The sequence below is a fragment of the Canis lupus genome, chromosome 5 (assembly GCF_003254725.2).
Source record: "Canis lupus dingo isolate Sandy chromosome 5, ASM325472v2, whole genome shotgun sequence".
NCBI lineage: Eukaryota > Metazoa > Chordata > Mammalia > Carnivora > Canidae > Canis > Canis lupus.
Window position 1 is genome coordinate 81,527,814 of NC_064247.1, and position 22,989 is coordinate 81,550,802.

At 56.0% G+C, this 22,989-nt stretch overlaps 1 protein-coding gene across 9 annotated transcripts; it reads left to right on the top strand.

Moving 5' to 3' along the window:
- Positions 1-496: 496 nt before the first annotated feature.
- Positions 497-22,925, top strand: SLC12A4 (solute carrier family 12 member 4). Of its 9 annotated transcripts, none has more exons than XM_049109641.1 (24): positions 497-669; positions 5,491-5,585; positions 7,210-7,365; positions 11,716-11,862; positions 11,948-12,002; positions 13,534-13,664; positions 14,968-15,209; positions 15,363-15,577; positions 16,115-16,277; positions 16,357-16,457; positions 16,742-16,799; positions 17,165-17,339; positions 17,763-17,881; positions 19,277-19,375; positions 19,549-19,668; positions 19,873-19,977; positions 20,219-20,387; positions 20,674-20,869; positions 20,984-21,153; positions 21,230-21,361; positions 21,439-21,546; positions 21,740-21,927; positions 22,048-22,181; positions 22,351-22,925. In XM_049109641.1, the coding sequence occupies exons 1-24, from the start codon at positions 555-557 to the stop codon at positions 22,440-22,442; spliced, it is 3,285 nt and encodes a 1,094-aa protein (XP_048965598.1). In that variant the 5' UTR covers positions 497-554; the 3' UTR covers positions 22,443-22,925. The 9 variants fall into 9 exon arrangements, with proteins under 9 accessions (XP_048965598.1, XP_048965600.1, XP_048965606.1 ...); XM_049109643.1 differs by having other exon boundaries at positions 7,234-7,365; XM_049109648.1 differs by lacking the exon at positions 497-669 and adding an exon at positions 2,174-2,240 and having other exon boundaries at positions 7,234-7,365.
- The last annotated feature ends 64 nt before the right edge of the window (positions 22,926-22,989 follow it).

A 22,989-nucleotide genomic window follows, 5' to 3' on the forward strand; every position in this document is an offset into this window, starting at 1 on the left:
TCCGCGGAGGGGGTGCAAAATCCCCTGCCTCCTGGGACAGGGACGGACTGTGGTGAGGGGCGCGGGAAGGGACGTTATCTTCGCGGGTTCGGCTTACAGGGACGCAGAGGCGGGAGGCAGCGTTGATGCGAATGGGGTGGGGATACCCAGGAGGGACTGGGGTGGCCTGAGGTCCTGCTCCGATCCTGCCTCCTCTCTCCCGTCCCCGAGTCACAGAGACGACGCTGGGCGCTCGCCAGGGCACCCCGAGCCCCCCTCATGGAGGGCACTTCCCCATCTCACAGGCATCGCACCTGAGGCTCAGAGAGGGCGGCCCCACGCCCAAGGTCACACAGGAACCGGGCTCTCGGGAGGGCCTGCCTCCGGGGGGCTTCCCTGCGCCCCGGCCCCCCTCGGGGAGGAGCCGGCCGAGCCCCTCCTGCTCCCCGCCCCCGAGGGGCGGCCCGGGGGGCGGGCGGAGGAAGTGAGCGCAGCGGGGAGGAATGCGGGCGGGCGGGGCGCGCGGCCGGGGCGGCGGGGACAGCGGGCAGGCGGCCGGCGCGGGCGAGCGCGCGATGCCGCACTTCACCGTGGTGCCGGTGGACGGGCCGCGGCGCGGCGACTATGACAACCTCGAGGGGCTCAGTTGGGTGGACTACGGGGAGCGCGCGGAGCGGGAGGACGCGGACGGTGAGGGCGTCCCCGGGGCCGGGGGGGGCCGGGACGCGGGCCACGCGAGGCCGCCGCTCGCACACACGCCCGAAGCGCGCGCGCACACGTCGGTGCGGGCCCAACTTTTCGTAGTCGGCGCCGCCGCCGCCACCTCCCTGGCTCCGGGCGCGCAGACACTTTTTCCGGGCCCCTGGCACCCGCGGCCGGGCCGCCCTCCCCACCCCAGCTCCTCCCTTGCGGGCCGCGGGCGGGGGTGCAGACGTGGCCGGGAAGGAGGCCAGGCCCCCGGGGCCGCCCGGATCGCGAATAGCACCGAGCACCCCTCTCTGGCCCTTCGCGCCGGGGAGCACCTACGCAGCCCGGACCCCAGTCCCAGCACCTCTGCGAACTCCCCCAGCCTCCTCTCGCCTCGCCTCCCCATTTTGCGCTTCGGCGACTCTGCCCCGAGACTACCTCTCCCCTCTCTCCTCCCCCAGCCGTGTGGAGCCGGGAAAGGAGGTTGTGCCTGCCAGAGGGGGGCTATGGGTAACTGCCTGTGAGTGCGCTCGGGTGGCTCTCCCCTTAGAGCTGTAGGTGCTGCGGGCGCTGTAGGCACAGGGGGCATCTGTGGAGCACTCCACAGAACCAGGCTTGTCTGGCGCTTCACATGCATTAACTCGTTTAATCCTCCCAATTTCGCCCATGGGACAGGTCCTGTTACTCACACTTAGGAAGGAGTGGAGCAGTTATAAAATTTGCCCCAGAGGATTCAGACCCAGCCTTGGAAACTCCAGCACTCTAACCTTTTTTTAAAAAATATTTTATTTATTCATGAGAGACACACACGGAGAGAGAGAAAGGCAGAGACACAGGCAGAGGGAGAAGCAGGCTCCATGCAGGTCTTCAGGATCAGGCCATGGGGCTGAAGGCGGCGCTAAACCGCTGAGCCACCCGGGCTGTCCTGCACTCTAACCTTTAACATAGGTGGTAGAAGTGGGCCAGGAGGTAGTTCCTCCTCCCTTCTCCCAGGTTTCTGCCTCCCAAGACCCTTTCTCCATCTCCCACCCCAGGAATCCCTCGGGGGACTGTCCTTGCTAGGAGTCCCTTGGAAAACACGTCTGAACAAATAGCAGCATATATATGTACTTGTGCAAGTGTGGTGCTCTGAGTATCACACCTGACTGCTATGTGTGGAGATGGCACAGGACAGTGGTGTGGGCTGCTAGACATGAAGGTTTTACAGGCTTGACAGTTGTCTGCATGCACATACTCCACCTCCACCCCTGCCCCTAGACTTACTCCAGTGGTCAGCAAAAGCCTGTAACCCCTGCTTCCCTGTTAGCATTGGGAGGCTATTTTCCCATAGAGGCTGGGCAGGGCTGCATCCGGAGGATCAGCCTAGACCAGTGGGGAAGCAGAGCTGAGCCTAGCCTCTGGCTCCGCCTTGGCCTCTCAGGGTGACTGGAGGGACCTGGAGCCACATTGGCTGAGTCCTGCCAGGTCCCTCTGAGCTGGGCCAGCTCCTCCCACTATCCGCCCTCCTTCTCTTCTTGCTCCTTTTCAGCCAGAACTTGGCTGTGTCTGCAGTATGGGGGACACTCTGCGCCCTGGTGAGTGATTATGATCCTTCTTGGTGGGGACTGCAAAGGGTCAGGGAGCACAAAAACAGTCTCAGGTCCATCTCATGGGGCTATCCCAACCTGGTACCTGAATCTCTCAAGGCCCATACTTCTGCTCCAAGGGGTGTAGACGGGCCTCTCATCCAGCCCACTGTGGCATGTAGGTAGGGGGTGGGGAGGTTCTAGAGGTGTACCCCTGGCAGATGCCTGTGAGAACAGGGATGAGGAGTCTCACCTGGATCCCCACTTGTAGCTGGTGTGTTCATAGCTGTGGGCAAGAACATACATATATGTGTACCTCACAGATAGTCCCCAGGACTACGCCATGCTCTGGTTCACTGGGGGTCTCAGGTTGGTATCTGAGTAGTTTGGCCTGGCAGGCATGCCCAGACCTGCTCTGGAATTTTTGGAATACCTGAGGGCTGTACAGACATCCAGGCACTGCTTAGGTCTCCCCACCTTCCCACAGTTTCATGGGAGCTATCCTTGGGGAAATCCCAGGAATGACTGCTGGGTATATAGCACCAGATTGTCCCTTTTCAGATATGTCTGGGTCATTGGAAGAATAGGTGTTATTATTTCAACTTCATAGAAGAGGAAACTAAAGCAGCACAGAGAGGGTAAGCGGGTTGCCCTGGGTCACACAGAGGGAAGATTTGCAATCCAAGTGGGCTGCCAGCCATCTGAGCCCCAAGAACCTTGAATATGTGCACCCTGGGCTACCTGCAAACCCCAGCCACACTTCTCTGGTTAAAGGCTTATACTGCACCCTGGAGTGCATCCTGGGATGACCCAGGGCTCAGGGTAGGAGTAGGAAACCTGCAGCCTAGCTCCCACTTGGCTCTGGTGGATCCTGGGACACAGATTTGGCCCCTTTCGCTGGATGACCTTGTCTCTGAATCTCTCTGAGCCTTACTTGTACTAAAAGGGAATAAATGATACCTACTGGAGTGCTGCTGTGAGGACTAAAGGCAAACCCTGGATGGGCTCTCAGCCACTCTGTGGTCATGGCTGAGGGGACAAGAATTGGGTGGGTTTTAGAAGACTATTCACAGGCATTTTGGTGGAAACTGCTATGTGTTCCACTCTGCATTTTTTGGATACTAGCACAGTCCCCTCAGAGGGGGTACTGATGATGGGATAGCCTCAGAGGGGGTACTGATGATGGGGTACTCAGTGTATGAGTTTAGCATAATTTATCATTTATTTCCAGCCTACTTTCACAAAAGGGTCAAGAGAGATAAATGCAAGAAAAGTGGCTCCCCAAAGCACTCTCACAGAAAGATCATAACTATGAAGAGGAAGAGAGCAAGGACTCTGTGATGAGACAGATGATGAATGTATTTAAAGAGTAAACTTAGTTTGGAGATTCCTGGCAGCCAAGGCAGGAAGGGAAATAAGATGAGCTCGATAGATGCCGTTTTCTTACAAAATGAAGCACCTGACTTATTCAGGAGACACGCTTTTTTCTTTCTTTTTTTTTTTTTTTTTAGTCACAAAATCCAAGAATACTTTTCAGAGGCTTCTCACTGAAGGCATGTTAATATAATGAGCAGTGTTACTGGGTTTTCTGATTTTTCTTGTGGTTCCTTATCCTGATCCTGAACAAGTATCATAGGGTGTCTAAGGAGCTAAATGACCCCATGAGGCTTTAACATGACTCAGTGGGCTGGCTTGACCTCTTGCTGTCTTTGTCCACTATGCCGTTGGCATTGACCTACAATTGTGTAGCTCACAGGACTGAGCTGCTTGGCTTATGTAGCTAGTCTAGGTTTCTAGATGAGATGATGCATCCCTTTCACATGCTGTGGGAACGAAGAGCTGACTTTACCCCAAAAATTCTCATCAACACACTTTACCTGTCAGTCTTTGGGAGATAAAGAATCCATAGCGCGGCAACCTACAGAGTGTTGTCGGCTCAGAAAAGGCAAGCTAAATCTTACACCGATGACAAGAGAATGTGTCAGATGGAGGATGCATCATTCAGCATTCTGAGTTGCAAACAAGATAGATTAATTGTAGGCTATTTAACCAGAGAGGGTTAGCAGATAGCTCTTTGAAAACCGGGCATGGCCGGTGCATGGCTGGAACACCCCACTAGTCTGGGTCGGTGATGACAGTTCTGTTGCCACCTCCATCACTGGACACCAGGCCAACACTGCTGTCACAGTTATTGTCATCCAACACCAACGTGGCTTTTTTGAACCAAGATGACAGCTTTCCATTTGCTACGGGGCCTCCAGCCACTGCCACAGCTGCCATGCTATCTAGATGGGGACGAAAGCACTTAACGATTAGAGAAGTACTTGGTGTTCTCTGCCTGCTTGATAGAAAACTGGAGTGTAACCCATAGAGACTGACAAAGGATAAAGTTTGGGAAACCGGAGAATTTGATTGCTGGGCAACCAGAAAAAATAGCTGAGCTCTGAGTTGAGGCAGGCTTATTTTCAAAAAGGCGCGTCTGGCGGCTTTGCGCGTGGTTTACCTGGAGCCCAGGGGGCAGGTGGGGGCTGGTATCGGCCTCGCACCGAGGCTGGGGCAAGTTGCTGGGGCCTGGGGCAGGGGGACCCACCGACAGGGCTCCCCAGTGGTCCCTGCTCGGCTCACCACTCACCTCGCCCGGCCTCTGCAAGGGCTTTCTTCGGCGACCCTGGATGGCCCCTGGCACCGCTTCCGCCGTCTGGACAGGCCTTGCCCCTCCTCCCAGCATGCGCCGGGGTGCCCCCCGGGACGCCCCCACGCAGTGCACAGTGGGATAGCGAGCCGGCGGCCAGCTGGCCATGGCCGCTGAAGGCGCCCTGTGTGGCTTCATATATCTGGAGGGCGGCCCCCAGTCGGGCCCTGAGGACGCCGAGCCCTTGGCGCCCAGCACACCGGTTATTCCAGGTGGACCTGGAAAGTGGGAATCTGGGGCGCGGGGCTGGGATGGTCTGAGGACTGACCAGGGCTTGGCCCCGCCCCTGCCGTCAGGCCCCGCCCCTCGGCCTTAGCACGTGGGGGCGCACGTCTGGGGCCTTCACGCCGGCCTCGGGGAAGTGATGCGCTGGCTTTTTGGGTCATTGGCCATTTTGCTAATTCTGGCTCTTCACCGAGACAGGCAGAGTATGATGGGGAAACTGAGGCCCAGCCTGGTACTCTGACCCCTAAAGTGCTCCACAGAGATGTTTTGTGGGCTGGCTTGTTGGGCTGGGGGCGCAGGAGGCAGCCCCTGACTGGGAATTTTGTCTCTCTCTCTCCACAGGACATGGCAACCACAGAGAGAGCAGCCCTTTCCTTTGTCCCTTGGAGGCTTCCAGAGGAAATGACTATTACGACAGGAACCTGGCCCTGTTTGAGGTAGCTGAGGGGCCATTCTGGGCCATCAGTGTGGCCGGCAGGTGGGAGTAGGGGACAGAGGCCTTTCAGGACTCAAGCCTTAGCTAAGCAGGCAGTCTGGACAGTTGTGTCACCGAATGTCTCAGCTCCTCCTCCAGTCTCCCCTTTTGAAGGGAAACTGCTTTCCCAAAGGCCACTCACAACCCCACACCATTACCACCTCCAGGGGTATGTACCTTTGATTTCCCTGTAGCCCCACAGCAAGGTGACCACCTTCAAGACTACTCGCCTCAGGATTTCCTTTTTTCCCTTTACTCATAGGACTTCTCATTCTACCGTCCCCGGTGAACTCTTCCTAGTCCTCCCTGGTTGGCTCTTCTGACTCTGTCCTTGGAGCTTCCCTGTGTCTCTGTCAAGGGTGTTACCTTGTTTACAGAGTCCTGGCCCTTCTTACCTCCACATCTGCAGCCTTAGGGGACACCTCTCCAGATGTTTTGTGCCTCTAAACTTGAATTTTATCCTTTTGAGACTCAAGCTCAGAAGTTGGATCTGGATTTAAGGCATGGTTTAGGCCTCTTGACACTGACACACACATTCAGCTGTCCCTGGGAATCTCATGGGTTCCTCCATCTCCACATGCCCCAAAAGACCTGCATCTTCACTTCTCACTTCAAACCGGTTTCTCCTTGTGTGTTGGGTCAGAAGGAAGCTGCCAGACAGGGAAAGACCAAATGGGCAAGCAGCAGGTAGAGGCATGGCGCTGAGAAGGGTGCAGGAATAGGGAAAGCCTAGACTCCAGTGGGGACTGGGGAGCCTGAGCCCTGGGAGGCCTTCTGACCTGGAAAAGTGGCAAATTTCTGCAGCAAAGGCTTTGACCTGGCTCCACCTAAAGATGAGCTAGGGAGCCAGGATCCATCCTGGAGATTAAGGTGTGTTACAAAGCCTGGGGCCTAGGGAAAAGACCATCTGAGAGGCTCAGGGTTTGGGTAGAGACTTCAGTTGTTCCAGACATCCTCTTTTGACTTCCTTGGTTCACTGAGATGACTTTTTTTTTTTTTTTACATATATATTTTCTTAAGATTTTATTTATTTATTCATGAGAGACACACACAGAGAAAGAGGCAGAGACACGGGCAGAGGGAGAAGCAGGCTCCATTCAGGGAGCCCGATGCGGAACTCGATCCTGGGACTCTAGGATCATGACCTGGGCCAGAGGCGGCACTAAACTGCTGAGCCACCCGGGCTGCCCAGATGACTTTTTTTTTTATGGGAGAGTTGAGGGCAGGTGAGTCCCAGAGGCCCGCTCACAGCTGGGAGTAGCCAGGCAGAACAGGAGGATGAAGTGTGCCATTCGCCTGTCTGCCAGCCGTGCCCTGCCCCGCCCTCACCCCCGAGGCAGGTAGTTTTCACAAATGTGCTGGCCGTGATTGTAGCCAAGATGAGGCAGAGAAAAGCAGTCACTGGGCTGGGCCTTTGTGTGGCGCGTGCTGGGGTGTGGTGCCCACACCTGCCCAGTTGGCTGGCTTGGGCTTCCTCAGGCAAGAGTGGGATCAGGCCCAAGCCTGCCTGAGAGCTTGGCAAGGGGCCAGAGGCTAGGCTGCTGCCTACACACAAGTAGCCTGGCACCAGCCAGGCTCATTGCCAGATTGCCCTGTGGCTCTGTTTGCAGGAAGAGCTGGACATCCGCCCAAAGGTATCATCTCTTCTGGGCAAGCTTGTCAGCTACACCAACCTCACACAGGGCGCCAAGGAGCATGAGGAAGCTGAGAGTGGGGAGGACACCCGCCGGAGAGCAGCCAAGGTGAGCTGGTCAGGGGCATGGCGGCGATTGGGGGGCGGGGGCCGCATTCCTGGGACTCATCACCATGGAATTGACAACTGTGAACATCCCAGGGGATGTGGGTATCAGGTACGGTGAGCATGGATGATGGGCACTGAGTGCTTTGAGCTCAAGAAAGCTTCAAGGGATGGGCTAAGGAGGAGCTTGTGAAGGGGGCAGAGGACTAGAGGGGGCAGAGGGTCGGGAAGGCCCTCAGAAATGGTAGTGAGAGTGATGGCTGCCTTTTCTCTGCCCTCTCTGTGTGCCAGGCATCATGCTAAGCAGTGGGCCTGGGTTCTTACATGCTGTTTTCACAAGAAAGGTGTGAAACAGGTGCTACTTTCATCCTCATTTTACGGACAAGGAAACTGAGTGTCATGGGCATTAGGTAACTTGCCTAAGGTCTCTCGGCTAGACAAGATGTGTGTGTACACTAGAAGACGGACTTGAGGATTTACTGTGAGATATCTGACTGTAGAGCGCCAGAGCACTCTCATTCCATCAGGATGGATAAGCCTGTTACTGTGGGAATCAGGAACCTGGTTGTCCATTGTGACTATGTAACCAAGTGACCCAAACCTGCCCCCGACTATGTGGCTTCCATTGGCACACCTCTCCAATAGCCCCTGTGTTCCTCGAGTGCCAGGGTTAGGGAGTGACTGGAATGTAACACTGCCTCTTGGAACTTCCCTATCCCTCTCCTGGGCCCATCCCTGGTCACTGCCGTCCCTGGTCACTGTCCAGGCTTCTGGCCCTCCAGTCCTCCTCTCTCAACAGGATGACTTTACACATCTTTGCTCAGCTCCCCTATAGGACAGGTCTCAGTTTAACTGAAGACTTGGGGCAAGAAGTTCTATATCTTCACTTTGGAGGCAAGGAGCCCTCCCTCTCCATCGACTGACTCTGACACTTGGGAAACAGCTATGATTTAAAAGGAGCTTGAGGACTGCCTGGGTGGCTCAGTCCATTAAGCATCTGACTCTTGATTTTGGCTTGGGTCTTGATCTCTGGGTCGTGGGACTGAGCCCTGCATCAGGCTCCATGTTCCACATGGAGTCTACTTCTCTCTCTCCCTCTGCTCCTCCCCCTGCTCTCACATACTTTCTCTCTCAAAAAATAAATTTTTAAAATATTTTTTTCTTTTAAGATTTTATTTATTTATTCATGAGAGACACAGAAAGAGAGGCAGAGGCACAGGCAGAGGGAGAAGCAGGCTCCTCGCAGGGAGCCCAATGTGGGACTCGATCCTGGATCCCGGAATCGTGTCCTGAACCAAAGGCAGAAGCTCAACTGCTGAGCCCCCAGGCATCCCAAATAATATCTTTTAAAAATAAGGAAATAAAAGGAACTTGAGTCTGGCAGTAGCCATAGTATTCTTGCTGGAGGTCAGCATGGGCAGAAGTTCCTGGTTGGGATAAACTGGGGACCCAGCCTCAGTCCTGCTTATGAAATTTGAGCCTTGCTGGGGCACCTGGGTGGCTCAGTTGGTGAGTGTCTGCCTTCAGCTCAGGTCATGATCCCGGGTTCCTGGGATCTAGCCCCACTTTGGGCTCCCTGCTCAGCTGGGAGTCCACTCCTTTCTGCTCCCCTCTCCACCCTCATATTTTCTCTCTTTTGCTCTCATAAAATAAATAAATAATAAATAAATAAAATCTTTAGGGAAAAAAAAAAGAAATTTGGGCTTTGCTGGGGTGACCCAAGGAGAGGGTAACCTGGGCTGTTGTGCACTCCTCACCCTGCTCCTCCCGGAAGCAAACCAGCCCCCGCTTCAGAGAGGGCAGCTTACGTCACACAGACCTGACCCCCACCCTATCTTGCTGGTTGTGATTTTGCTGGAATTTATTTGTACTGCACATGCCAGAGAAGCCTGAGTGTCTCTGGCCATCCCTGTTCAGCCCTACAGAGGGATCTTAGCCTCAGAGAGTGTTACCTGCAGTGGGTGGTAGGATCCTTGATAAGAGCCTCCTCCCTGTTCCTTCAGGCCCAATCCAGGGAGCTGGTGGCTAGAAGTACAAAGGTCCCTGAGAAAGGCTAGCGCACATCTCGACAAGTGCCAGAAGAAAGTCTGGGTTGGTGAAGGGTCATGGTCCCTTAGCCTTACGAGGAGGCTGTCAGGATGCTGGGATCCAGCTTCAGCTTACCTGCTCCAGCTCACTGGGCCTTAGGGCTAGGACGTGAGACGATGGCAGAGTGTCTCAGTTTCAGTGGCTTTTCCACAGAGGAAGGAAAAGGCTGGTTCAGTTTGTAGTGGGGTCAGTAGGAATCTAGGGAGTTGGAGCTACCGAGCTATGATCCATACCCGGGACGGGTCTGAGCAGGGCCCTTAGGAAAGGAGGCTCAGGGCAGGAAGGGTGGTCCTTCAAGCAGACCCAAGGCAGCCTCTCCATGGCAGCTGCTCTGGTTCTGGCCTGATGACCTTCAGAGGCTGCCAGAGGTTATTTGGGGATGCAGAAGGCATTTCCGGCCCTGCCCTTTCCCACACTGCCCTTTCCCCAGAGTGACTCAGCTTGGAATGGAGGTGGGGCTGGGAGCTGACACTGTCCAGTGAGTGGTCCAGGGGCTCTGTGAAGGGCTCAGAGCTGAGTTGAGGTGTGTTTGTCACATTTGAGGGGCCATTTGTTCTTACTCCAGCCTTTCCAGGCACTTCTGAGGTCCTTTTAGGCTGCACACAGATCCTGGCCTGGACCCAGACCCTTCAGAAGAGTTCCTGTGACCACGTGGTTTTCTCTCCCACCCCAGCTCCAGGGCAGCAGGCTTTGCTGGAGCTCTGATGGAAGCTCTTAGGGCCCTGCCACCTTGGGCTGCATTAGTAAGGTATCTTTCAGGAAGGTGCTAGCCTTGCCTCTTGTTTCAGCCTCTACCCTGGCTGACCAGGGTCATCCTGGATGACCCTCACTCTGCCCTTAGGTATTTGAGAAATCCTGTCTGGATTTGCCCACTGGACCTTCCTCACCTGTCCTTCAGCGTGGGTTTCTATTGTCTCTGCAGGATTTTCCCAACAGGTTATCCCAGGGACCTCCTAAAGCACCATTTACTGGGCTCAAGACCACCTTTTGGGTACCTGCAGTGCCTACTGGTGATAGAAAAGTGAGCAAACTGGGATCCCTGGGTGGCGCAGCGGTTTGGCGCCTGCCTTTGGCCCAGGGCGCGATCCTGGAGACCCAGGATCGAATCCCACGTCTGGCTCCTGGTGCATGGAGCCTGCTTCTCCCTCTGCCTATGTCTCTGCCTCTCTCTATCATAAATAAATAAAAATTAAAAAAAAAAAGAAAGAAAAGTGAGCAAACTAAAAAAAAAAGAAACAAAAGTGAGCAAACTGAGTATACCCCAGCACAGTCATGAGGCATTTGAGTGAACAGTTACCATGACCCGTAGTGACCACTATGATGAAAGGGTAGATCACATGTGTTGAGGGAATACAAGAGGAAGTACCAAACTCAACCTAAAGCAACCCAGGAGAACTTCATGGAAGAGGCAACAGTTAAGTCCCCCTGAAGGTTTAACTGAAGCAGAGTTTGCCAGGCAAGGAGACAGGGCTGACCCTTCCAGGCAGAGCCCAGCACATGTCCTGGTTCAGAGGCTGTGAGTAGTCAATGTCATCAGGGGCTGAAGGTGTCAGAGAAGGTGATTGGGTACACCTGGTGGCCCAGATCAGGGAGCCTGGCCCACGCTGTGGATTACAGGATTGAGGACGCAGAGGGTTTTCAACATGGATGATGAGATTGGACTTGGTTTTCAGAGACCTGCTGTGGCAGCAGAGTGGGCTGGAGTGTGGAGAAGTCGACAGGCATGGGGGGGCACCACCCAGGTGCCACAGGTGTAGTGCCCCAGGGTCAAGGGACTAAGACTGAGGTCAGGCAGGCTGATCTCAGGGCAGCTAAGAAGCAGACCAAGCAGAACTTCATATCCACCTGGACTGGACTTGGGGGTTGGAGAGAGGGGCTCCCAGGAACAACTTCTTGGATTCTGACATGAGTGACATGGGTCCTGCTGGATGAGAAGGTTCTAGAAGTTTAAGAAAAGAGAGGAAGGGAAGAGGGCCATACCTGGAGGGGGAGGTGAGGCCCAAAAGCTCACATGTGGGGTTTTTAAAATAATCTGGTTTTATAACTTTCCAGTCCCAAACTGCCTTCCTATACGGAAGTCAACATAGACATCCTAGCTGTCACCCCACCCACTGTGCTCCCCAGGACTACCCTTGGGATTCCAACCTACTCTCTGGTAGAACACCCTGGGGATAGGAGTCTTCTGAGTGACCAGGGGCTGGCCTTCCATGGCGCATCTGAGCCCCTTTGATATTCTCTGCTCCCCTCCTCCCCTCCTGCTCCGTAGGCACCCAGCATGGGCACCCTCATGGGGGTGTACCTGCCCTGCCTGCAAAACATCTTCGGGGTTATCCTGTTCCTGAGGCTGACCTGGATGGTAGGCACAGCCGGTGTGTTGCAGGCCCTCCTCATTGTTCTCATCTGCTGCTGCTGTGTGAGTATCCTCGCTGGGGTGGGGGCCACAGCCACCCCACAGAGCCCGCCCAGCTGAGCTGCTCACCTAGGCCTCCTTCCCACAGACTCTGCTGACAGCCATCTCCATGAGCGCCATCGCCACCAACGGTGTGGTTCCAGGTGGGTAAGCGCCACCCCAGGCCTGATGGGAGGAAGGGGTCCAGAATCCACCTTGATGTGCCTGGGAACCCTCATTGCCAAGCCATGCCCTCCTTCCCTCCCCAAGTAGTTCTCTAGTGAGGTCTTAATCACTGACTCTGTGATGGTACCAACACTTAGGAGCATCCTTGCTTGACAGAATTTGAGATTACTGTTATGTTTTGTGTTTCGTTTGTTTAGTATAAAAGTAATATTTGTAAAAAGGATGCTGGGGCTGACAAAGAAGATACTGGGACACACGGGGTGGCCCAAACTAAGGAATCTAGATGCTACGGATTACAGGATAGACAATGTAGAGGGCTTTCATTTTCAGCAGGGATGATGGGATTGGACTTAGTTCTCAGAGACCCTGTTTATGTATTTATTCAACCATTTTTTATACTGATGTAGATTTCCGGGTATTTTATTCTTTGGATCATAATCCAGTGCTATCATTATTTATTTTGTTGCTCAAACTATTCCACTTTGGCTGTTTAGCTATTCAGTTTGGCTTCTGTGTCTGGATTTTTTTTTTAAATAACAGCTTTAGTAGTATTAGTATAAAAGTAAGAAGGGGAAAAGATTATGATTACCATAAGAAGGTTTGAAAGTGAAGAAAAATATAGAAAGGAAAATTGGAAGTACCCATAATCACACCTTCTTGAGTTAAAAACAGTATTTGGTTAAACTGGATCAATAAGATATTACCTAATTTATGTGATTATTCTGCTCTTGGATTCTGTTTCTTCACTGTTACAACGTTGTCATGAACAGTTTTGCACACAGATCTCTATGCACTGCCCTTGGCAACTCCCTTAGGAGAGGATCCTAGAGGTAGGATTACAGCATGGAAGGGATTAACTTTTTTAAAGTTTTTGGAGTCCTATCCCCAGATTTTTCACCAGAGACACTTTATTAGGAGCAGACTGAACAAACAACATGGGGTCACTCTTAACCCCTGCACCCCCGCTAGCCCTGTGGCCCAGTGTTGACTCTGTCAGTCTTGTCTATCTAGACTCCAGAGGAAGCACAGTCTCACGTCAGGAGGGTTAGCCATGGTACTCACCTGATGGTCAGCCATGTGCTGGGCCCTGGGGACAAAAAACTGGACAACACAGCCCTTGTCTTGGTCAGGAGGGGTCTGACTAACAGACACAGCCCTTGCGAGGAGTAAGGCCTGTTGAGCTAGGATACACCCAGCTAGAGGCTGTGGGGACCGGCCTGAGTGCAAGGACTTGGTGGGACAGTGGACCACTTGAGCACTGCTATGGATTAGGGTTGCCCTAGCAAAGCAGTCATTTCACTGGCTGTGCTAGGCACTGGAGTCAGATGGCACGGGGGTTCAGCCCCAGCGTGGCCACTTATTAACCGTGCAGGCTTGTGCAAACCTCCCAACCCTCTGCTCATCTGTAAATGGGAAAAACAGTCCCTGTCACCCTGGGTGGTTGTGAGGGGTTGTCATGGGGGGAACCCCCCCTTGAAGAAGAACCAGCCTTGACTTTCTCTTTTGTAGCTGGAGGCTCCTATTTCATGATTTCCCGCTCACTGGGACCAGAATTTGGAGGCGCTGTGGGCCTGTGCTTCTACCTGGGAACAACATTTGCAGCAGCCATGTATATCCTGGGTGCCATTGAGATCCTGCTGGTGAGTTAGGCTAAGCCCTGGCCAATTCTGGTCTTGTCCAAATAGTCCCTTCCCCAAAGGCCAGGGCTGCTCATGCTCCCCTCACCTCTGGCCAGGGTCTAGGGCTTATTATGCAGAAGGCCTTCTCAAGGGAGAAAGGTCTTTGCTCACGCTAGTCTCCCCTTCAACTCCTTGCCAGTTTGGGCCAGGCAGGGAAGCAGCCTGGCTGCCTTCACCTCGACCCTGAGTGTTCCATCCACCTGGGCACCATTTCAGCCATAGCAAGTGGTCTGTGACCTGTTGAAAAGTTAAAACTTCATGATCTTGATCATGCAGAGCCTACCGCCTGGGCTTGTGTAGGCTCTGGCCAAGTCTGTATCCCCCAGGGCTCTATGCCAGGGCCCTTCAGATCAATGTTGTCCTCATCCCTAAAAGGGTGAACCGCCTCTGGACCTTGCGTGGAGGCCATTGCCCGCTTCGTGAGCCCCATGTGTGCCCTGACTCGGCTTCCCTCTCTCCAGTGAAATGCCCGAGCTGGTAAAGAAGAGAAGTAGTGGTAGTGGGGAGCACAGGGTAACAAGTGCCCACCCCTGGGGATCCAGACAATAGGAGTTGTTGGGAGGAACTGCCTGGCTATTTCCACCTCCAGGCTCTTTGCCTGTAGTAGGGCTCTGCTCCTGGATTTTCTGGGGTCAAGAGAGAGGGGTTGTGTTTTGTTTTTCATTTCCCACATTCCTACATTTATTATTTGGATTTCTTCTGTAAGGAAAATGTGTTCTCTTCCCCATTTACTTATTCATTTAACCATGTATTTACATCAGTATGTACTCCTGGATATTTATTTTATTCTTTGGCTCATAATCCAGCACCCTCATTATTTATTTGTTGGCTGTTTAGCTATTCAGGTTGACTCCCGTGTCTGAATTAATTTTTAAAAAAATAACAACTTTATTAAGATAGAATTCACGGGCAGCCCGGGTGGCTCAGTGGTTTAGTGCTGCCTGCAGCCCAGGGCATGACCCTGGAGACCCGGGATCGAGTCCCACTTCGGGCTCCCTGCATGGAGCCTGCTTCTCCCTCTGCCTGTGTCTCTGCCTCTGTCTCTCTCTCTCTCTCTCTCTGTGTGTCTCTCATGAATAAATAAATAAAATCTTAAAAACAAATCAGATCTACCCCTTCTGGGTATTTCATATAAATGGAATCCTACACTATATGGTCTTTTGTAACTATTTTTTTCTTAATATTCTTTTAAAAAGAACACCAAAGAGACAGAATTCACTTTCCAGAAAGGAAGCTTGAACCTACTCTATGTGTCTCATTCCAGACCTACATTGCCCCGCCAGCTGCCATCTTTCACCCAACAGGCGCTCACGATACGTCGAGTGCCACCTTGAACAACATGCGGGTCTATGGAACCATTTTTCTGACCTTCATGACCCTGGTAGTGTTTGTTGGTGTCAAGTATGTGAACAAATTTGCCTCACTCTTCCTGGCCTGTGTGATCATCTCCATCCTGTCCATCTATGCTGGGGGCATCAAGTCCATTTTTGAGCCTCCTGTGTTTCCGTAAGTCACCTGGGAACACACCCGGGCGGGCATGGCACCGACACTCCTCCTAAGTAGATGGCCTTTGCGTCCCAGAGACTGCAGGACGGGAACACACTGGAGCCTCCAGCTGAGTGGGTGCTGATGCTTCTGCCCCCTGCCCATCCCCTACAGGGTATGCATGCTGGGCAACAGGACCCTGTCCCGGGACCAGTTTGATGTCTGTGCCAAGACAACCGTCACGAACAATGAGACAGTGGCCACCCAGCTATGGAAACTCTTCTGCCGCAGCTCCAACCTTACCACTGACTCCTGTGACCCCTACTTCCTGGTCAACAATGTGACCGAGATCCCTGGCATCCCTGGTGCAGCTGCCGGTGTGCTCCAGGGTGCGTCCTCCCTCCTGGCCTCCCTCTTCTGACCCCCAGGCTGAGCAGGAGACAGGGAGGGAGTGGGCAAGGGGAGTGGAGCACAGAGCTGTCCTTGTGTGGCCAGCTCAGGAATCAGGGGCAGGCCTGGCTACCTTCCCAGCCCAGCAGTGTCCTCTCAGCCTCGCGCTTGGCAGCTAGGTTTTGGGTGAACAGAGCCTGTTTGGCCAGTATCCCAGGCATGCAGCAGCCCCCAGAAAGTTCTGGCAGTCCCTATTTCCGCAGCCACCAGCCCCTGACGCTGCTCGGGATTGTTCTCACAGGAGTCGTAAAGGGCCTCTGTGTAGGAGACAGGCATTGGCGAGGCTCCTGTCAGGGGTGGTTTGGCCACCGTTGCCTGTTAGACTTCTGTCAAGACAGCTGCTTCCCTGTGGCCCACGTGGCTCCCCACATCCCGAACCCCCAGAGCCTCTTGCATCTGCAGCTTCTGGCCGGGCTGCCCCAGCCTGCCGCTGGGAAGTAAGTGGGGCTGCAGTGCTGATGCTGCTGCCCCCACAGAAAACTTGTGGAGTGCCTACCTGGAGAAGGGCGAGGTCGTGGAGAAGCAGGGGCTGCCTTCCACAGATGCGCTGGGCCTGAAGGAGAGCCTGCCCCTGTACGTGGTGGCTGACATCGCCACATCCTTCACTGTGCTGGTTGGCATCTTCTTTCCCTCTGTAACAGGGTGAGTACCTCTGGCCCACCCACCTGGCCCTGCCCTCACTCCTGGGGAGCCCCTGAGAGTGTCTTGTTGTTTTTGGAGGCATTATGGCTGGCTCAAACCGCTCCGGGGACCTCCGTGATGCCCAGAAGTCCATCCCTGTGGGGACCATTCTGGCCATTGTTACAACCTCCCTTGTGTGTATCCTTTCCCAGGCCATGGGTGTGTGGGGAGAGGGGCAGGAGGCACTTGTCTGCCATAGGTCACCAGCTGACACCGGATGTACCACACACGCATGGACACACATACCTCACTCTCCACGTGCACATGCTTGAGGGGTGTGTGCACAGCACGAAGCCCTCAGCTGGGGCTGTCCCCGCTATCTGCTGGTTCCAGCTGGGGTGAGGGCCGTATGGGTTCTGCGTGGGGACCGAGTAGGGGCAGCAGTGGCAGCGGAGACCTAGCTTTCCTTGACATGGCTGCAGACTTCAGCAGTGTGGTTCTCTTTGGTGCCTGCATCGAGGGTGTGGTACTCCGGGACAAGTGAGTGAGCTGGGCCCCTCCCTGTGGCAGGGGGCTCAGCTTTTGCCTGCCCTGACACCAGCTCCCCTCATACACGTGGTCCCACACATGTCCTCAGGCTGCTGGTTGGCAATGGTGGTTGGTCTGTGCCACCAGGTGAGTCCGGCCCTACCAGGACCTTTTCTTCTGAGAGGATGGTGACGTCAGGATCAGGGCTGGCCTAGGGAAAGGATAGGGGCTGATGAACTAGTCTTCTCTGCTGAGGGACCAGAGCTCTGCCCACCACAGCCGTCCTTCCTGACTGCTGACATCCCTCACTCTGGTCAGCCCCACCCAGGGCTTGGGGGCTCCTTGCATGGAGCATGGCCTGAGCCTGGCCCCTGCAGGTACGGCGATGGCGTCAGCAGGAACCTGGTGGTGGGCACACTGGCCTGGCCTTCGCCCTGGGTCATCGTCATCGGGTCCTTCTTCTCAACTTGTGGTGCCGGCCTACAAAGCCTCACTGGGGCACCGCGCCTTTTGCAGGCCATTGCCAAGGACAACATCATTCCCTTCCTCAGGGTGAGCCCATCTGCACTCCCCGGTGGGGGCCCGGGTGCTGCTGGCCTCACACTGACTGGGGTAGTGAGGTCGGGGATGTGGATGCACTGCTTCTTCCCGGGGCCTACAGTCGCTCTGGGGCCGTGCAGCCATTCGGGGGAAGCTGCCGAGAGCTGCCCTGGTCCTGCCCTGCTGTTGGCAGAGCTACTTGGGCCCAGAATCCTCATGGCCTTTCCATGGCTCATCTACAACAGAGAGGCCTGGAGAGATGGGAGGGCAGAGAAACTTGTGGTACCTAGCAGGGCAGGTGTGGATGTGCCCTAAGCCCCGGAGGAGAGACTTGGGGGTAATGGAGGCCAGGCTAGGGCTTGTGGCCCGAAGTGTGGAATGGGGGTGACGGGATCAACTCTTGCCTTGCTGACTCCACGGACCTGGTGCCTGCAGGTATTTGGCCATGGAAAGGCAAATGGTGAACCAACGTGGGCACTCCTCCTGACAGCACTCATTGCTGAGCTGGGCATCCTCATCGCCTCCCTTGACATGGTGGCCCCCATTCTATCCATGTGAGCTGGGGGCCAGGGCAGGGCCGGGGAGTGGTCTTGGGAAGGGTTCCCTGACCCCTCAGCACCCCTCACCCGGGAGCCCCAGCACCCTCCTGTGACCCTCCCGCTGCTGCGGGTACAGCTGGGAGACATGCCAGGCTGTATGGGGAAAGCCTGCACGACAGAACTCAGCCTACCTCCACTTTCAGGGTGAGCCCGGCACTTACCAGCAGTTTTTCAGAGACCAGCAGGTCCCGTGCTCCTCTGGGAGACGCCCAGAGCAGGCAGCCGGACCCTGCACTCCCAGACAGGGCGAGCGCGAGTGCCTCGTGCCTTGAGGCCGCCACTGCCCCATCCGTCTGCTTTCAAAGCTGCTTGCTTTTAAAGTTCTGGAATCAGCTGGGCATTTGAGCCCCCCCCACCCCGTGCCTGTGGGAGGTGGTCAGCATGTGGGGATTTCTGGGGGCCTCTGAGGCAGCGCTCCTGTGGGTGCTATTCACCTCTGGCAGGGGCTACGCCACTTCTCACACACCTCATTCTACGGCCCGCCCGTGCTCCCTCTCGTTCGGTGATCACAGGACTGCCACTCAGTCGCCGTCCCAGTCGCCTCCCGCATGACCGGCCCTCCTTCCCCCTGAAGCAGCGCCCCCCAGCCTCAGGCAGGCCTTTCAGAGTCGTGCTCCCGACTCCCTCCGGCTCACCCCCACTGCTGCCCAGCTCCCTCGTGCGCCAGTGCACACCCGAAACTCTTGCCACCGTCACCGGTTGGTGACCCTACTGCCCAAGCCAAAGGGTCTGCCCCAGACTCTGTCAGGTGTTTCTCCCTGAGCCCTGATGGAACTGACCATTTCTCCCCTCTGGGAGTCCCTGCCCCCTGGCACGCCCTTTCTAGTAAGCTGTCCTGCCGTCTTGTCTGCCCTTCCTTTCCTGCCAGCCCTCAGCCAGAGGGCTCACGCAGCAGCCTCCCCCACTCACCCCAGAGCCCCTCACGGGGTACACATATTTCAGTGTATGCAATATGGCCCTTTCATATTCCTCGAGGCTCCCCTCTGCACATTCATGACAGCCCTTCATCCAACTGGTCACCTGGCCAGAGCCTGAATGTGGTCTAGCCGTCTCCAGACACTGAACACTCCTCGGCTCCGTCCCTTCCCACCGTTCCCCCTGCCTGCAGCCCCCTCCCCACACCTCTGCCTGGGGCCCCTTGCCCGTCCTCTAAGGGCTGGCTCTGTGGATCCCCCTATGGTAGGCCCATCTGCCTCAGGCTTGCAGCTGAGGAGACCCGGCTGAGCGCACTCAGGGCGGGGCCGTGACGCTCTCAGTTCCTAGTCCAGGCCTTGCCCGGAGAAGGGCAGGTACGTCAGGTACCTGGCTGCCAAGGAGGCCACTCTCTACCAGCCATTCCCTGTGCTGCAGGTTCTTTCTGATGTGTTACCTGTTTGTGAACCTGGCCTGTGCTGTGCAGACGCTCCTCAGGACACCCAACTGGCGGCCCCGGTTCAAGTACTATCACTGGTAAGCTTGGACCCCTGAACCAAGTCCTCCAACACAAGAATTTGGGGGGAAGCTGGGAGCCCCATCCTGGGGTTTGATTTCCTGAGTAACTGTTGCTATCATGAAAGATTGGGGTGTTGGAGGGGCCCCAGCTGATCTTTCCCTGACTCTGGCCCTTCCCCACTATGACCCAGGGCACTGTCCTTCCTGGGCATGAGCCTCTGCCTGGCCCTCATGTTTGTCTCCTCCTGGTACTATGCCCTCGTGGCCATGCTCATTGCGGGCATGATCTACAAGTACATTGAATACCAAGGGTGAGTGAGGGGCTGCCACCTAGTCGGGGCAAACGGGGTGGTCTGTATGCGGGATCTGGGGGAGCTGAGCCATCATCTAGCCACCGTGGGTGTGGGTTTGGGGGGTCTGTGACCCAGGGGCTGGCCGTCCTCCATCTCACATACACATGGACAGAGTCCCATGGGTGGGACCAGGGACTCACTAGCTTCACGTGGCCTCTGCAGGGCTGAAAAGGAGTGGGGTGACGGGATCCGAGGCCTCTCCCTGAGTGCTGCCCGCTATGCACTGTTGCGGCTAGAGGAGGGGCCTCCACACACCAAGAACTGGCGGTGAGTTCACACCCAGCCTGGCAACGGCCGCTCTGGGTTCTCAGGGGGTACTGTGAGGGTGGGAGGGTGGAGAGGTGCTGGCTCTCCCTCCCTAGTCCATGTTCCCTGCCCTGGGGTTGTCAGGGTGCCCTTGGATTCCTACTCCAACCTGTAGGGGCCTGTGAGCTGAGACAGGAGGAAGAAGAGGGGCTCCCTGGAAACCTGTGGCCCAGGTCTCAGGCTCCCCATCTGGCCTCTGCAGGCCTCAGCTGCTGGTGCTGCTGAAGTTGGACGAGGACCTTCATGTGAAGTACCCGCGGCTCCTAACTTTCGCCTCCCAGCTGAAGGCTGGCAAGGGCCTGACCATCGTCGGTTCTGTCATCCAGGGCAGCTTCTTGGAGAGCTATGGCGAGGCCCAGGCCGCTGAGCAGGTGCCTGCTGTAGGGCGCAGGGTGCTGAGCCAGACCAGAGGTGTCTGGACTGAAGCTGACTCTTAGGAGAAGGGGACTCATCCTGGTCAGTCAGGTGGCCGGCACTGCTGCCACCTGAGAGCTGGAACGAGGGGGTATGGCCGTCCCATCTTGAAAACATGGCCTCTGGGCCAGCAGCTTTCCTCCTTCCCCTCCCCACCCCCACCCCACATCGTTCTGTGGGGAGGGAGCCCAGCAAAGGGAACCTTAATGGCCTCACCTTCTGCCCCTGCTGTGTTCCCCACAGACAATCAAGAACATGATGGAGATTGAGAAGGTGAAGGGCTTTTGCCAGGTGGTGGTAGCCAGCAAGGTGCGAGAGGGGCTGGCCCACCTCATCCAGTCTTGCGGCCTGGGCGGCATGAGGCATAACTCTGTGGTGCTGGGCTGGCCCTATGGCTGGCGACAGAGTGAAGATCCACGTGCCTGGAAGACGTTTATTGGTACGTGACGTGGCAGCTCCTGGGCTCGGCCTTCGGGGAAAGGGGCTGGGGATCAAGTCAGAGTGGAGACCGGAGGGCCACGGGCTGGCAGTCAACAGCGGCCCTCTTCCTCAGATACTGTGCGCTGCACCACGGCAGCCCACCTGGCGCTGCTTGTGCCCAAGAACATCGCCTTCTACCCCAGCAACCACGAGCGCTACCTGGAGGGCCACATTGATGTCTGGTGGATTGTGCATGACGGGGGCATGCTCATGCTTTTGCCCTTCCTGCTGCGCCAGCACAAGGTAGGCCAGGCGGATGGACCCACGCTGGAAGGGCTGCATGTGGAGGGGTGGGACATGACTAAAGCACCTGCCGCAGGTGTGGAGGAAGTGCCGGATGCGCATCTTCACTGTGGCCCAGATGGACGACAACAGCATCCAGATGAAGAAGGATCTGGCCGTCTTCCTGTACCACCTACGCCTTGAGGCAGAGGTGGAGGTGGTAGAGATGGTGAGTCACCTGCCCCTGTGGCCCTGTGGACACGCTGCCCCATGCAGCCCATTTCTCATGGTCCACCCTGTCCCCAGCATAACAGCGATATCTCGGCCTACACCTATGAGCGGACCCTGATGATGGAGCAGCGCTCCCAGATGCTGCGGCAGATGAGGCTGACGAAGACAGAGCGGGAGCGAGAGGTCAGTGGCCTGCTGCTTTGGGGCAGGGGCGGTGGCAGGTCACACTTCAGAGGCACCATGGGTTTGGGGAATCAGAATGACTTACTCAGTCTCACCCAAGTCAGTACCCATCTTCCCGAGGCCAAGTGATCATGTTGGGCCGACCGGGCTCCCCTTTTCTCATGGCACCGAGGCCACCTCTGGTTTGCCTTAGGCCCAGCTGGTCAAGGACCGGCACTCAGCCCTGCGGCTGGAGAGCCTGTACTCCGACGAGGAGGACGAGTCTGCAGCTGGGGCTGACAAAATCCAGATGACATGGACACGGGACAAGTACATGGCAGCTGAGCCCTGGGACCCCAGCCATGCCCCTGACAATTTTCGGGAGCTGGTGCATATTAAGCCGTGAGTGCACCAAAAACGAACCCACCCACACTGGAGTCTGGGCGTGGAGGTGGGCTGGGGGTGGACAAGGTCTTTGGGTGGGCCAGACGTGGGGCCTGTGATCAGCTCCATTACCTGCAGGGACCAGTCCAATGTGCGGCGCATGCACACGGCTGTAAAGCTCAATGAAGTCATCGTCACACGCTCCCACGATGCCCGCCTGGTTCTACTGAACATGCCTGGCCCCCCCAAGAACAGTGAAGGTGATGAGAACTGTATCCTTTTGGGGAGGCAGTAGTGGGGAGGTGGACAATGCATGAGGTGCGCCTAGAGCTCCTCTCCTTAGATGCCCCCAGGGGGTGCCGGCTTACCCCAGGTTTGATTAATGGGCCCGATTTCCCTGGGTGCCCCTTGGTGCTGCCTCCTTGACCTGGTGCCCTACAGACATGGAGTTCCTGGAGGTGCTGACCGAGGGCCTCGAGCGTGTGCTATTGGTGCGTGGAGGCGGTCGTGAAGTGATCACCATCTACTCTTGAGCTGGCTATACGCTTACGGCTTAGAGTAGAGGTGTCCAGGGTACCAGCCCCCTCCCAACACCAAGCCGGTAGCCCTGCTTTGCCTGGACCTGTCCTAGACCCAGCTTTGCTAGGTTTCCTTGGAGACCCGGCCTGGGCTGGTAACAAGAGATGGATCCAAGCTTCTGCAGGACCCTGAGAGGTGTGGGGACTTACCCCACCCAGCACCCCAGGAGGCCTGTCCTGGCTGGAGAAGACTGGGGGAGGGCTGATGCGGGATTTGAAGGCAGCCTGCCCAGGAACGCTATTTATTGCATATTTATTGTTCGGATGTCACCATCAGAGAGGAGGGGGAGGGCAACAAGGGACGGGGTCTGGCCCAGCCCACCTGCTGGAAGACCTGGCTCAGGCTGCTGTGGGCAGGGACCCCCATCAAGCCAGGCTGAATGGAACTGGCCAGCTGGGGCCTGACTTTTTTCAATAAAACATTGTGTACTTCTGGGCCTCCTGCTGCCCCAGCTCTGTTTCCCCTGGCACCAAGGGAGGAAGGCGGAACTGAAACCAGGCC